This window comes from Pelophylax lessonae (genome assembly GCF_965119305.1).
Source record: "Pelophylax lessonae genome assembly, chromosome: 5".
NCBI classification, from domain to species: Eukaryota; Metazoa; Chordata; class Amphibia; order Anura; family Ranidae; genus Pelophylax; species Pelophylax lessonae.
Window position 1 is genome coordinate 546,119,355 of NC_138772.1, and position 13,939 is coordinate 546,133,293.

A 13,939-nucleotide genomic window follows, 5' to 3' on the forward strand; every position below is an offset into this window, starting at 1 on the left:
CCCCACTGTGCTCCCTTCCCTCTCCTGCCGGCTGCTGCAGGGGATGTGTCACAATAGAGAACCAGGAAGGGATCAGTAAATATGTAATTTACCAGCTCCTTCCTTTTCTGAATGGACAGAGTCATAGTCAAAAATACAATTAAAATACCAAAAAATAAAAACTACTGACACCAGTGGGTGAACTTCCAGAATTGCAAAGGTCACACTTGTGACCGGACCCTGGCATTCCACCACCGTGAGGAGGCCCCAAGATGGGAGGAAGGGGGCCCACTGCAGAACTTGTGAAAGGGTCCCGCTGCGGGACTGTAATAAAGGGCCCCGCAACTAGAGTAAAGGGCCCCAGGATCAGTGGGAAGAGCCCCAGGCTTGAAGGGAAGGGCCTCAGCCAGGGGTCCGGGGGGCCCTTCATGGTTTCTTCCCCCGGGGCCCTGAAGGTTCTAGTTACGCCTCTGGTTCCTGCTGTAGAGATTGCCAAGGCAGGAAGCGACGGGAAATCTCTCCAATGCTGACACAGGCGGTAGGGAGTACAGAAATTTGCTGATTATGGTCATTGGGGCAACATGGGAAGAGCCAAAAGGATAATGTTAAGTAGAAAAAACTGAACTGATTCACAAACGTGCAACAAATTACTAAGAAAAAGATGGGGCTTTATATGGGCAATGGAGAGAGGATGATCACAATTAACACACCATATGATTAAAAAATGACTCTCTTTATTTGAACAGACATATATATATATAAAATCAAAAAACAAATATACTGTAAATACATAGAAAGAATGGATAAAAGAAAAACGCATGTGTAGAAATATATTCCCATAGGGAATGCTGATACAGTGTATCTCAATAGATGTTACGGGCTCTAGATAGCACGGTCTAGGGTCCCCAGCAAGCCAACACGTTTCGTAACAGGGCTTCCTCAGGGCCAGAGAGACCAAGGCAGACCGATATTTCCAGCTGCGATAGAGACCTTGGCAGACACATGCGTTTAAGAGCAGATCACTGCAGGCAGATATATACAAGAGGTTATATGCAATAGAGCAATTGCAAATATGTAGATTTGGAGGAGAATTCACAATCAGTATTCTCTCAAAATTATCACGGGAACCCCAAAATTACATGCACCAGACACGTTCCTAGTCTAATATTACATCAACGTAAATGGGGTCTCTGTTAGGACCAATGGCGGCTGGTGCTCAAAATTTTTGGGGGGGCGCAAAAAGAAAAATGTAATAGGTATTGCTTCGCGCCAAAAAACGCAGTAAAAAAATTGCGTGACTTTGAAGCTGTGCCCCCTTCAATGCAATGAACACTGTGCTGTGCCCCCTTCAATGCAATGAACACTGTGCTGTGCCCCCTTCAATGCAATAAACACTGTGCTGTGCCCCCTTCAATGCAATAAACACTGTGCTGTGCCCCCACAATGCAGAGTTCAGCGCGCATGCCCCTTTCAATTCAGAGCGCCACAGCATTGTCCCCAATCACTGCAGAGCGCCACAGCATTGTCCCCAATGATTGCAGAGTGCCCACAGCATTGTCCCCCAATGATTGCAGAGTGCCACAGCATTGTACCCCAATGATTGCAGAGTGCCACAGAATTGTACCCCAATGATTGCAGAGTGCCCACAGCATTGTACCCCAATAAATGCAGAGTGCCCACAGCATTGTACCCCAATGATTGAAGAGTGCCCCCAGCATTGTACCCCAATGATTGCAGAGTGCCACAGTATTGTACCCCAATAAATGCAGAGTGCCCACAGCATTGTACCCCAATAAATGCAGAGTGCCCACAGCATTGTACCCCAATGATTGCAGAGTGCCCTCAGCATTGTACCCCAATGATTGCAGAGTGCCACAGAATTGTACCCCAATGATTACAGAGTGCCACAGAATTGTACCCCAATGATTGCAGAGTGCCACAGCATTGTACCCCAATGATTGCAGAGTGCCACAGAATTGTACCCCAATGATTGCAGAGTGCCACAGCATTGTACCCCAAGGATTGCAGAGTGCCACAGAATTGTACCCCAATGATTGCAGAGTGCCACAGCATTGTACCCCAATGATTGCAGAGTGCCCACAGCATTGTACCCCAATAAATGCAGAGCGCCACAGCATTGTACCCCAATAAATACAGAGCGCCTCAGCATTGTACCCCAATAAATGCAGAGCGCCACAGAATTGTACCCCAATGATTGCAGAGTGCCACAGAATTGTACCCCAATGATTGCAGAGTGCCACAGCATTGTACCCCAATGATTGCAGAGTGCCACAGCATTGTACCCCAATAAATGCAGAGTGCCCACAGCATTGTACCCCAATGATTGCAGAGTGCCACAGCATTGTATCCCAATAAATGCAGAGCGCCACAGCATTGTACCCCAATAAATGCAGAGTGCCACAACATTGTACCCCAATGATTGCAGAGTGCCCACAGCATTGTACCCCAATAAATGCAGAGTGCCCACAGCATTGTACCCCAATGATTGCAGAGTGCCTTCAGCATTGTACCCCAATGATTGCAGAGTGCCACAGAATTGTACCCCAATGATTACAGAGTGCCACAGAATTGTACCCCGATGATTGCAGAGTGCCACAGCATTGTACCCCAATGATTGCAGAGTGCCCTCAGCATTGTCCCCCAATGATTGCAGAGTGCCACAGCATTGTACACCAATGATTGCAGAGTGCCACAGAATTGTACCCCAATGATTACAGAGTGCCACAGAATTGTACCCCAATGATTGCAGAGTGCCACAGCATTGTACCCCAATGATTGCAGAGTGCCACAGCATTGTACCCCAATGATTGCAGAGTGCCTTCAGCATTGCACCCCAATGATTGCAGAGTGCCACAGAATTGTACCCCAATGATTACAGAGTGCCACAGAATTGTACCCCAATGATTGCAGATTGCCACATAATTGTACCCCAATGATTGCAGAGTGCCACAGCATTGTACCCCAATGATTGCAGAGTGCCACAGAATTGTACCCCAATGATTGCAGAGTGCCACAGCATTGTCCCCCAATGATTGCAGAGTGCCACAGAATTGTACCCCAATGATTGCAGAGTGCCACAGCATTGTACCCCAATGATTGCAGAGTGCCACAGCATTGTACCCCAATGATTGCAGAGTGCCCACAGCATTGTACCCCAATAAATGCAGAGCGCCACAGCATTGTACCCCAATAAATACAGAGCGCCTCAGCATTGTACCCCAATAAATGCAGAGCGCCACAGAATTGTACCCCAATAAATGCAGAGCGCCACAGCATTGTACCCCAATGATTGCAGAGTGCCACAGAATTGTACCCCAATGATTGCCGAGCGCCACAGCATTGTACCCCAATAAATGCAGAGTGCCCACAGCATTGTACCCCAATGATTGCAGAGTGCCACAGCATTGTATCCCAATAAATGCAGAGCGCCACAGCATTGTACCCCAATAAATGCATAGTGCCCACAGCATTGTAACCCAATAAATGCAGAGTGCCCACAGCATTGTCCCCCAATAAATGCAGAGTGCCCACAGCATTGTCCCCCAATCAATGCAGAGTGCCACAGCAATGTACCCCAATAAATGCAGAGTGCCACAGCAATGTACCCCAATAAATGCAGAGTGCAGCGTGCGTGCTCCCTTCAATTTAATGCACTTACCTGGCGGCGGCGGCGGCGGGTTCTTCCCTCCTCGATCCTCTCTGCGGCGGCGGCGGGAAGGAGAGTGGCTTCTCCCTCGTCCTCCGAGCGGCGGTGACGGTGAGTGAATGACTCACGCACCGGCACCGCCCCCATTGTGACGTCAGGGATCGGATGTCCTGGATGATGATTGGTCCAGGCTGGAGACTGGACCAATCACAGCCAGGATATCCGAAAGTGGGGGTGTCCAATCGCAAGGACTTGCGATCGGGTTACGCCCCCAGAAGGCTGCCGATCGGCGCCTCTTCTGGGACGTAACCCCACCCCCCCCCCCTAGCCACCACTTCCCCTACAAAGGCCGGCGAACCCAATTTTTTTTTTTTTTAAACTTTATTTGTTCGCTGTCATTTTTTTTTTTTTCTTTTTTTTTTTCTTTTTTTTTAGGGGTAGGGGGGCGGCGCCCTGGCGCCCGCTATGCACGGGCCGCCACTGGTTAGGACCACTACATACATGAGGCAGATGCTTCACAGAGTACACTTTATATATCCATATGTATTGGCCATATCATGGACCTTGCCATCAAAATGAGGGGCTCCTTACATCCATCTTTGTCACAGAGATCTACCTGAGTCACAAGCATGTTAGTTTACGTGAAGATGTGGGCTCTAGAGGAATATTTGCTGCTGTCATAGATGGTATATGTTTGTCTCTTCCAGGAAGATGGGATTTTCTGCATTAATCGCTCTGTCGGTCACTGTCCTCCTCACCCTCCACTTTATCATATCATGGTGGAGATGGCACAGACGGTACAGGTCACTGCCCCCCGGACCCACCCCGCTGCCTTTCCTGGGCACCCCGAAGTATATGGATCTGCGAACTGCTGATAAAAACTTCACCTTGGTAAGTGACTTCTGGGATCTAACCAGCTTCTGATATACTGTCCTTGGTCATTGTGCGAACTTTGTGTCCTGCACCTGATGAATATAAATTACAGTCTATAGCAGCAGATATGGCCCGCTCCTCAGTGGGTGTCCAGTTGAGTTCCAGGATCAAGCACAGACATTTATAATTAGCAACTTTTTAGGTAGCAAACTTCTTTGTAAAAATCAGCAGAACTGGAAAAAATAACAGTGAACTCATCACGATGACATGGTTAAGCTTCGCCCCATTAGGCTGGTTTCACAGTGCTGTACGGAGTGGCTCACAGCAGGGGTCAGGTCCGTCCCTGTTCACTGTTTCAGGTCCGATTTTCAGTCTGAATTTTCTGCTAAATTCAGACCTGAAACAAACTAGAAGACGCACAGGACTCCTGTGCAATTCACACCAGAGCCGCTCCTGAGATATGTGAACCGGCTCCATAGAGAGTCACTGTCCTAATCACCCTCCACCTTATCGTATCATGGTGGAGATGGCACAGACGGTACAGGTCACTTCCCCCAGGACCCACCCTGCTGCCTTTCCTGGGCACCCCAAAATATATGAATCTGCGAGCTGCTGATAAAAACTTCACCTTGGTAAGTGACCTCTGAGATCTAACCAGCTTCTGAGATACTGTCCTTGGTCATTGTGCAAACTTTGTGTCCTGCACCTGATGAAGATAAATTACAGTCTATAGCAGCAGACATAGGCTGCTTCTCAGTGGGTGTCCAGTTGAGTTCCAGGAGAGGAGGTAATGGACTGGCTTACTAAACAATCCTCATCCTCCATCACTCAAGCAGAGACTAGTGTGCAGTCCACTGCAGCTGCCAGAGTGGATACATATGCTTCGTCCACAGCTATTCCTGCCATAGCCACAGCATCAGGCATGGAGGAATCAGCTGAGTTATTTATACACAGCATCAGCCACTTGCTCCTTGACGATGCACAGCCATTATTTGATTCAGATGTTGGTGCTGAGGTTTAGGAAGGCATAGCTGCCAACTGTCCCGTTTTTGCCGGGACAGTCCCGGGAAATAGGACCCGGTCCCGGGTCATTTTCTCTCCCGGGACTTGTCCCGGCCAGTGGCGTAGCGTGGGGGGCACGTCAGACCTTTAATACATTTCCTGTGTCACTTGCATCTTCCGGCTCAGCGATGGCCCGCCCGCCCCGCTTTGTGATTGGATGAACTGTACATGGCGGGTCTGGCGTGCGCCTGTCCAGTGGCGCAGCGTGCCTGAGCCCCGCCCAAGCCCGCCCGCCTCACAGTCTCTCAGACAGCACTCAGCAGCCTGTGATGTGTAGCTCCGCCCACCGCTACTTCCGGGATCCTCACATGGAGCAGTGGGCTGCAGGGAGGGAAGTGCTGGCAGCGCCGGGGAGATCTGGCTGCCCTGGAGAGAGACCAGAGAACACAGGATGCTGAGCCGCGAGGAGGTGGGGCTGTGGCTGCTGGGGAGGAGGTAAGATTAGTGCATGGAGACCTGTGTGTGCTGCTGTGCCTTATATGTTACCTGACACCCTGCTACCCCCCCCTCACCTGACACCCTGCTACCCCCTCACCTGTCACCCTGCTACCCCCCTCACCTGACACCCCCTGACACCCTGCTACCCCCCCTCACCTGACAGTGACACCCTGCTACCCCCCTCACCTGACACCCCCTGACACCCTGCTACCCCCCTCACCTGACACCCTGCTACCCCCCCTCACCTGACACCCCCTGACACCCCGCCAACCCCCCCTCACCTGACACCCTGCTACCCACTCTCACCTGACACCCCCTAACACCCCACTACCCCCCTCACCTGACACTCTGCTACCCCCCCTCACCTGACACCCCCTGACACCCCGCTACCCCCTCACCTTACACCCTGCTACCCCCCCTCACCTGACACCCCGTGACACCCCGCTACCCCCCTCACCTGACACCCTGCTACCCACTCTCACCTGACACCCCCTGACATCCCGCTACCCCCCTTACCTGACACCCTGCTACCCACTCTCACCTGACACCCCCTGACACCTCGCTACCCCCCTCACCTGACACCCTGCTACCCACTCTCACCTGACACCCCGCTACCCCCCTCACCTGACACCCTGCTACCCACTCTCACCTGACACCCCCTGACACCCCGCTACCCCACTCACCTGACACCCTGCTACCCCCCCCTCACCTGACACCCCCTGACACCATGCTACCCCCCCTCACCTGACACCCTGCTACCCCCCCTCACCTGACACCCTGCTACCCCCCTCACCTGACACCCTGCTACCCCCCTCACCTGACACCCTACTACCCACTCTAGCCTTACAGTGACACCCTGCTACCCCCCTCACCTGACACCCCCTGACACCCTGCTACCCCCCCTCACCTGACACCCTGCTACCCCCCTCACCTGACACCCTGCTACCCACTCTCACCTGACACCACCTGACACCCTGCTACCCCCCTCACCTGACACCACCTGACACCCTGCTACCCCCTTCACCTGACACCCTGATACCCACTCTCACCTGACAGTGACACCCTGCTACCCCCCTCACCTGACACCCTGCTACCCCCCCTCACCTGACACCCTGCTACCCACTCTCACCTGACAGTGACACCCTGCTACCCCCTCACCTGACACGCCCTGACACCCAGCTACCCCTCACCTGACACCCTGCTACCCACTCTCACCTGACAGTGACACCCTGCTACCCCTCTCACCTGACACGCCCTGACGCCCTGCTACCCCCCCTCACCTGACACGCCCTGACACCCTGCTACCCCCCCTCACCTGACACCCTGCTACCCCCCCTCACCTGACACTCTGCTACCCCCCCTCACCTGACACCCTGCTACCCTCCCTCACCTGACACCCTGCTACCCTCCCTCACCTGACACCCTGCTACCCCCCCTCACCTGACACCCTGCTACCCACTCTCACCTGACAGTGACACCCTGCTACCCCCCTCACCTGACACCCCCTGACACCCTGCTACCCCCCCTCACCTGACACCCTGCTACCCACTCTCACCTGACAGTGACACCCTGCTACCCCCCCTCACCTGACACCCTGCTACCCCCCCTCACCAGACACCCCGCTACCCCCTCACCTGGCACCCTGCTACCCACTCTCACCTGACAGTGACACCCTGCTAACCCCTTCACCTGACACCCCCTGACACCCTGCTACCCACTCTCACCTGACACCCTGCTACCCACTCTCACCTGACACCCTGCTACCCACTCTCACCTGACAGTGACACCCTGCTGCCCCCATCACCTGACACCCCCTGACACCCTGCTACCCCCCCTCACCTGACAGTGACACCCTGCTACCCCCTCTCACCTGGCGCCCTGCTACCTCCTCTCACCTGGCGCCCTGCTACCCCCTCTCACCTGACGCCCTGCTACCCCCACTCACCTGACACCCTGCTACCCCCTCTCACCTGACACCCTGCTACCCTCTCTCACCTGACACCCTGCTCTCTCCCCCCACCACAACCCTGACAAGCTGCTCCCCCCACCCTGACACGCTGCTCTCTCCCCCCCTCCACCCTGACACGCTGCTCTCTCCTCTTTCCTCTCTCCCCACCCTGACACGCTGCTCTCTCCTCTTTCCTCTCTCCCCACCCTGACACGCTGCTCTCTGGAGAAACAGGGGCAAATAGGAGGAAGGGATTTTTATGGTACAGTACCTGGACAGATAGACAGACCTACTAATGTATATAAAAATATCAAATAAATGAAAAAAATTAATCATCAAATGCATAAAAAAAAGATCAAAGATATTATATTTTGATGTATTTGATGATTTTTTCTTTGTGTTCAATGGAGAACATTCAGAACAAGGTCATGTTACCAGTGGGGTACCTCAGGGATCTGTACTGGGACCAATTTTGTTTAATATCTTCATAAGTGATATTGCAAAAGGCCTCGATGGTAAGGTTTGTCTTTTTGCTGATGACACAAAGATATGTAACAGGGTTGATGTTCCTGGAGGGAAACGCCAAATGGAAAAGGATTTAGGAAAACTAGAAGAATGGTCAGAACTCTGGCAACTGAAATTTAATGTGGATAAGTGCAAGATAATGCACCTGGGACGTAAAAACCCAAGGGCAGAATATAGAATATTTGACACAGTCCTGACCTCAGTATCTGAGGAAAGGGATTTAGGAGTAATTATTTCAGAAGACTTAAAGGTGGGAAGACAATGTAATAGAGCAGCACGAAATGCCAGCAGAATGCTTGGATGTATAGGGAGAGGTATAAGCAGTAGAAAGAGAGAAGTGCTTATGCCGCTGTACAGAACACTGGTGAGACCTCACTTGGAGTATTGTGCGCAGTACTGGAGGCCATATCTCCAGAAGGATATAGATAGAGAGAGTTCAGAGAAGAGCTACTAAACTAGTACATGGATTGCAGGAAAAAACTTACCAGGAAAGGATAAAGGACCTTAACATGTATAGCTTGGAAGAAAGAAGAGACAGAGGGGATATGATAGAAACTTTTAAATACATAAAGGAAATCAACTCGGTAAAGGAGGAGAGCATATTTAAAAGAAGAAAAACTACCACAAGAGGACACAGTTTTAAATTAGAGGGGCAAAGGTTTAAAAGTAATATGAGGAAGTATTACTTCACTGAGAGAGTAGTGGATGCATGGAATAACCTTCCTGCAGAAGTGGTAGCTGCAAATACAGTGAAGGAGTTTAAGCATGCATGGGATAGGCATAAGGCTATCCTTCATATAAGATAGGGCCAGGGACTATTCATAGGATTCAGATATATTGGGCAGACTAGATGGGCCAAATGGTTCTTATCTGCCGACACATTCTATGTTTCTATGTTTCTATTAGTCATTTAGGTCAACATTGGATCATTCAGAGATCCTCACTGAACTTCTGGAGAGAAATTGCTGCACTGAAAGTAAAGGGGCTGAATAATTTTGCACGCCCAATTTTTCAGTTTTTTTATTTGTTAAAAAAGTTTGAAATATCCAATAAATTTCATTCCACTTCAGGACTGTGTCCCACTTGTTGTTGATTCTTCACAAAAAATTACAGTTTTATATCTTTATGTTTGAAGCCTGAAATGTGGCAAAAAGTCGAAAAGTTCAAGGGGGCCGAATACTTTCGCAAGGCACTGTACATATTACATTTTTTGTACGGTCACACCTGAGCACATTTCACACTTTAGAATTGCAGGGAATTGTGATGAGAATTTTAAACTTTAGGCAGAAGTAGTGCAGCTGAATGGGAGAATTATTCCAACTCTGCTACTTTGGCCTCAAGTTTGAAATTCCCTTTTCAATTTCCTGTAATTCTCTCTATATTGAGTAGACCCTATAATCTGATAAGTAGGCGGAGATTAATTATGTGGAGTGGGTGGAGCTTCACGGAAGTGGGTGTGGTAAGTAATGGATAGCTATGCTACAAAGTGTCCCTGGAAATTTTTTTCAAATGTTGGCAACTATGGGAAGGTAGGAACATGAGCCTACTGAGAGGAGAGAACACTGGTACACAAATTGATGGTCATGTTCCCCCAGCCGCAGCATTTTGCCAAGTTGTCCTCAGTGGTAATGAGGATGGAGGAGATGATAATATGAGGTCACTGACGCGAATTGGGTGCCAGATAGAGCAGAGGAAGAAAGTGAGGGTGGGGCACAACCCCAACGATGCAGCCATCATGGAAGAGTAGAGAGCAGCCACCCTATTCCATCACATTATAGAGCTGTTATCTCCCAGCACCATTACCACAGCTCAGCTGGCTGGGCCTTTTTCCGCACATGTGCAGCCAATCGCACTGTTGCAATTTGAAAACTTTGTTTCAAGCACATCAAGCGTGAAAAGAAATCCTCCATGCCCTCCTCTTGCGAATTGTCCTATGAACCACAAATACCCCCTAAGCATTCAGGGGGCTATTCAATGAGAGGCTAAAAGGTGCCATTCAGAGCTTCAGTTGGTGTGTCTAGGGGACAGGAACCACAACGGTGCAGAGATTCTTGCAGGTCTGCAGGGGCAGGCCCGATCTGTCCGCCGCAATGTCGCAGTCCTGCTAAAAATCACAGATTGCCGCCATTACTAGTAAAAAAAAAAAAAAAAAAACAATAAAAATGACAAATCTTTTCTGTAGTTAGTAGACGCGATAACGTTTGCACAAACCAATCAAAATACGCTTATTGTGATTTTTTTTTTTTTTACCAAAAATATGTAGCAGAAAACAAAGTGGCCTAAAATGTTAAATTTTTATTTTTTTATTTTTTTTGGGAATGTTATATAGCAGAATGTGAAAAATATAGCTTTTTTTTTTCAGAATTGTCGCTCTTTTTTTGTTTATAGCGCAAAAAATAAAAAATCGCAGAGGTGATCAAATACCACCAAAAGAAAGCTCTGTTTGTGGGGAAAAAAGGACATCAATTTTATTTAGGTACAGCGTGGCAAAACTGCGCAATTGTTCGTTATAGTAACGCAGTGCCGAATCGCAAAAAAAAATGGCCTGGTCATTAAGGGGGCAAACCCTTCTGGTCCAGAAGTGGTTAATGTCTAAACCGCTGGCAACAAAAGTAAGTACACCCCTAAGTGAAAATGTCCAAATTGTGCCCAGTGTCAATATTTTGTATGGCCACCATTATTTTCCAGCACTGCCTTAACCCTCTTGGGCATGGAGCTTCACAGCTTGCCACTGGAATCCTCTTCTGCTCCTTCATGACAACATCATGCAGCTGGTGGATGTTGGAGACCTTGCGCTCTTCCACCATCCATTTGATGCTCAATAGGGTTTAGGTCAGGAGAAATGCTTGGCCAGTCCATCACCTTTACCCTCAGCTTCTTTAGCAAGGCAGTGGTCGTTTTGGAGGTGTGTTTGGGGTCCTTATCAAGTTGGAATACTTCCCTGCAGCACAGTCTCCAAAGAGAGGGGATCATGCTCTGCTTCAGTATGTCACAGTATATGTTGGCATTCATGGTTCCCTCAATGAACTGTAGCTCCCCAGTATGCAGCTCCAGACCATGACACTGCCACCCCCATGCTTGACTGTAGGCAAGACACACTTGTCTTTGTACTCCTCACCTGGTTGCCACCACACACCCTTGACACCTTCTGAACCAAATAAGTTTATCTTGGTCTCATCAGACCACAGGACATGGTTCCAGTAATCCATGTCCTTAGTCTGCTTGTCATCAACAGTTTCTTTGCGGACTCTCTTGTGCATCATCTTTAGAAGAGGTTTCCTTCTGGGACGACGGCAAAGCAGACCATTGATGCAGTGTGCGGCGTATGGCCTGAGCACTGACAGGCTGACCCCCCCACCCCTTCAACCTCTGCAGCAATGCTGGCAGCACTCATACATCTATTTCCCAAAGACAACCTCTGGATATGACACTGAACATGTGCACTCAGCTTTTTTGGTCGACCATGGCGAGGCCTGTTCTGAGTGGAACCTGTTCTGTTAAAGCGCTGTATGGTCTTGGCCACCGTGCTGCAGCTCAGTTTCAGGGTCTTGGCAATCTTCTTATAGCCTAGGCAATCTTTATGTAGAGCAACAACCTTTAGAGAGTTCTTTGCCATTAGGTGCCATGTTGAACTTCCAGCGACCAGTATGAGAGAGTGAGAGCGATAACACCAAATGTAACACACCTGCTCCCCATTCACACCTGAGACCTTGTAACACTAATGGGTCACATGACCCCGGGGAGGAAAAATGGCTAATTGGGCCCAATTTTGTTTCCAGCGGTTTAGACATTAATGGCTGTGTGTTGAGTTATTTTGAGGGGACAGAAAATTTACACTGTTATACAAGCTGTACACTCACTACTTTACATTGTAACAAAGTGTCATTTCTTCAGTGTTGTCACATGAAAAGATATAATAAAATATTTACAAAAATGTGAGGGGTGTACTCACTTTTGTGAGATACTGTATATTCATTACACTGTACATACACTATATTGTCAAAAGTATTGGGACACCTTCCCTTACACGCACATGAAATTTAATGGCAAAACTGTCTTAGGCCAAAGGGTTCAATATTGAGTTGGCCCACCCTTTGCAGCTATAACGGCTTCAACTCCTCTGGGAAGGCTGTCCACAAGGTTTAGGAGTGTCTATGAGAATGTTTGACCATTCTTCCAGAAGGGCATTTGTGAGGTCAGGCACTGATAATGCATGAGAAGGCCTGGTTTGCAGTCTCCGCTCTAATTCATCCCAAAGGTGTTCTATCAGGATGAGGTCAGGACTTTGTGCAGGCCAGTCAAGTTCCTCCACCCCAAACTCGCTCATCCATGTCTTTATGGACCTTGCTTTGTGCACTGGTCCAAATCATTTGGTGGAGGGGGGATTATGGTGTGGGGTTGTTTTTCAGGGGTTGGGCTTGGCCCCTTAGTTCCAGTGAAGGACTCTTAAGGCGTCAGCATACCAAGACATTTTAGACAATTTCATGCTCCCAACTTTGTAGGAACAGTTTGGGGATGGTCCCTTCCTCTTCCAACATGACTGAGCACCAGTGCACAAAGCAAGGTTCTGCCCCCTTTCTCTCCTGATTGGCTGATGGACTTTAATTGACAGCAGCAGGAGCCAATGGTGCCATGCTACTGTCTCAGCTGAGACACTGCTGCATCATAGGTAGATCAAGGTGGGGCTCAGCTAAGTATTAGGGGGGCTGAGGGGGGCTGCTGCACACAGAAGGCTTTTTATCTTAATGCATAGAATGCACCTTCTGCCTTTACAACCCCTTTAAAGCACCATTACGCTTCTATTTGTAAATGTTATAGGCAGATCTTAATGGGAGTTCTGATTGTCACTTTAAACAAGCTGCTTACAGGCTTCAGCAGGCTTTCAACAAGCTTTTAAAGTGGTTCTAAAGTCAGAAGGTTTTTTTTTTTTATCCTAATGCATTCTATGCATTAAGATAAAAAAACCTTATGGTGAGGTGGAGAGAAAATAAGGGGAGGGTTTTTTTTTTCTCTCTTCTTTCGCTTTTGTTTTTCTCTGTTCTAGATTCATTTTAATTTTAGATGAAGTACAGTCTGGTGGTTGCTTGTTTTGTTTTCTTGTTGTTTTTCATTTTTTTTCCTTTCTTTATATAAGTATATACAGTATCTCACAAAAGTGAGTACACCCCTCACATTTTTGTAAATATTTTATTCTATATTTTCATGTGACAACAGAAGAAATTACACTTTGCTACAATGTAAAGTAGTGAGTGTATAAGTCCCGGTTCACACTATCGCGACTTGTCAGGCGACTTGTCAGCCTGACAAGTCGTGGTCCATTCTGTGCTACAGGACCCGTTCTAATAGGAGCGACTCAAGTCGCTCCGACTTAGAAGATAGTTCCTGTACTTCTTCGGGGCGACATCGGAGCGACTTGCATTGACTTCCATTATGTGAAGTCCGTGCAA

At 48.8% G+C, this 13,939-nt stretch overlaps 1 protein-coding gene across 1 annotated transcript in view; it reads left to right on the forward strand.

The window, feature by feature from the left end:
* The first annotated feature begins 4,356 nt into the window (after window positions 1–4,356).
* The window catches only part of LOC309555534 (cytochrome P450 2C29-like), a 73,374-nt gene continuing 63,791 nt past the window's right edge, over window positions 4,357–13,939 (forward strand). Inside the window, exon 1 of the mRNA XM_082257601.1 lies at window positions 4,357–4,537. Coding sequence (XP_082113727.1) covers window positions 4,358–4,537 — 180 coding nt within the window. The 5' untranslated portion in view covers window position 4,357. The remainder of the gene's footprint in view (window positions 4,538–13,939) is intronic.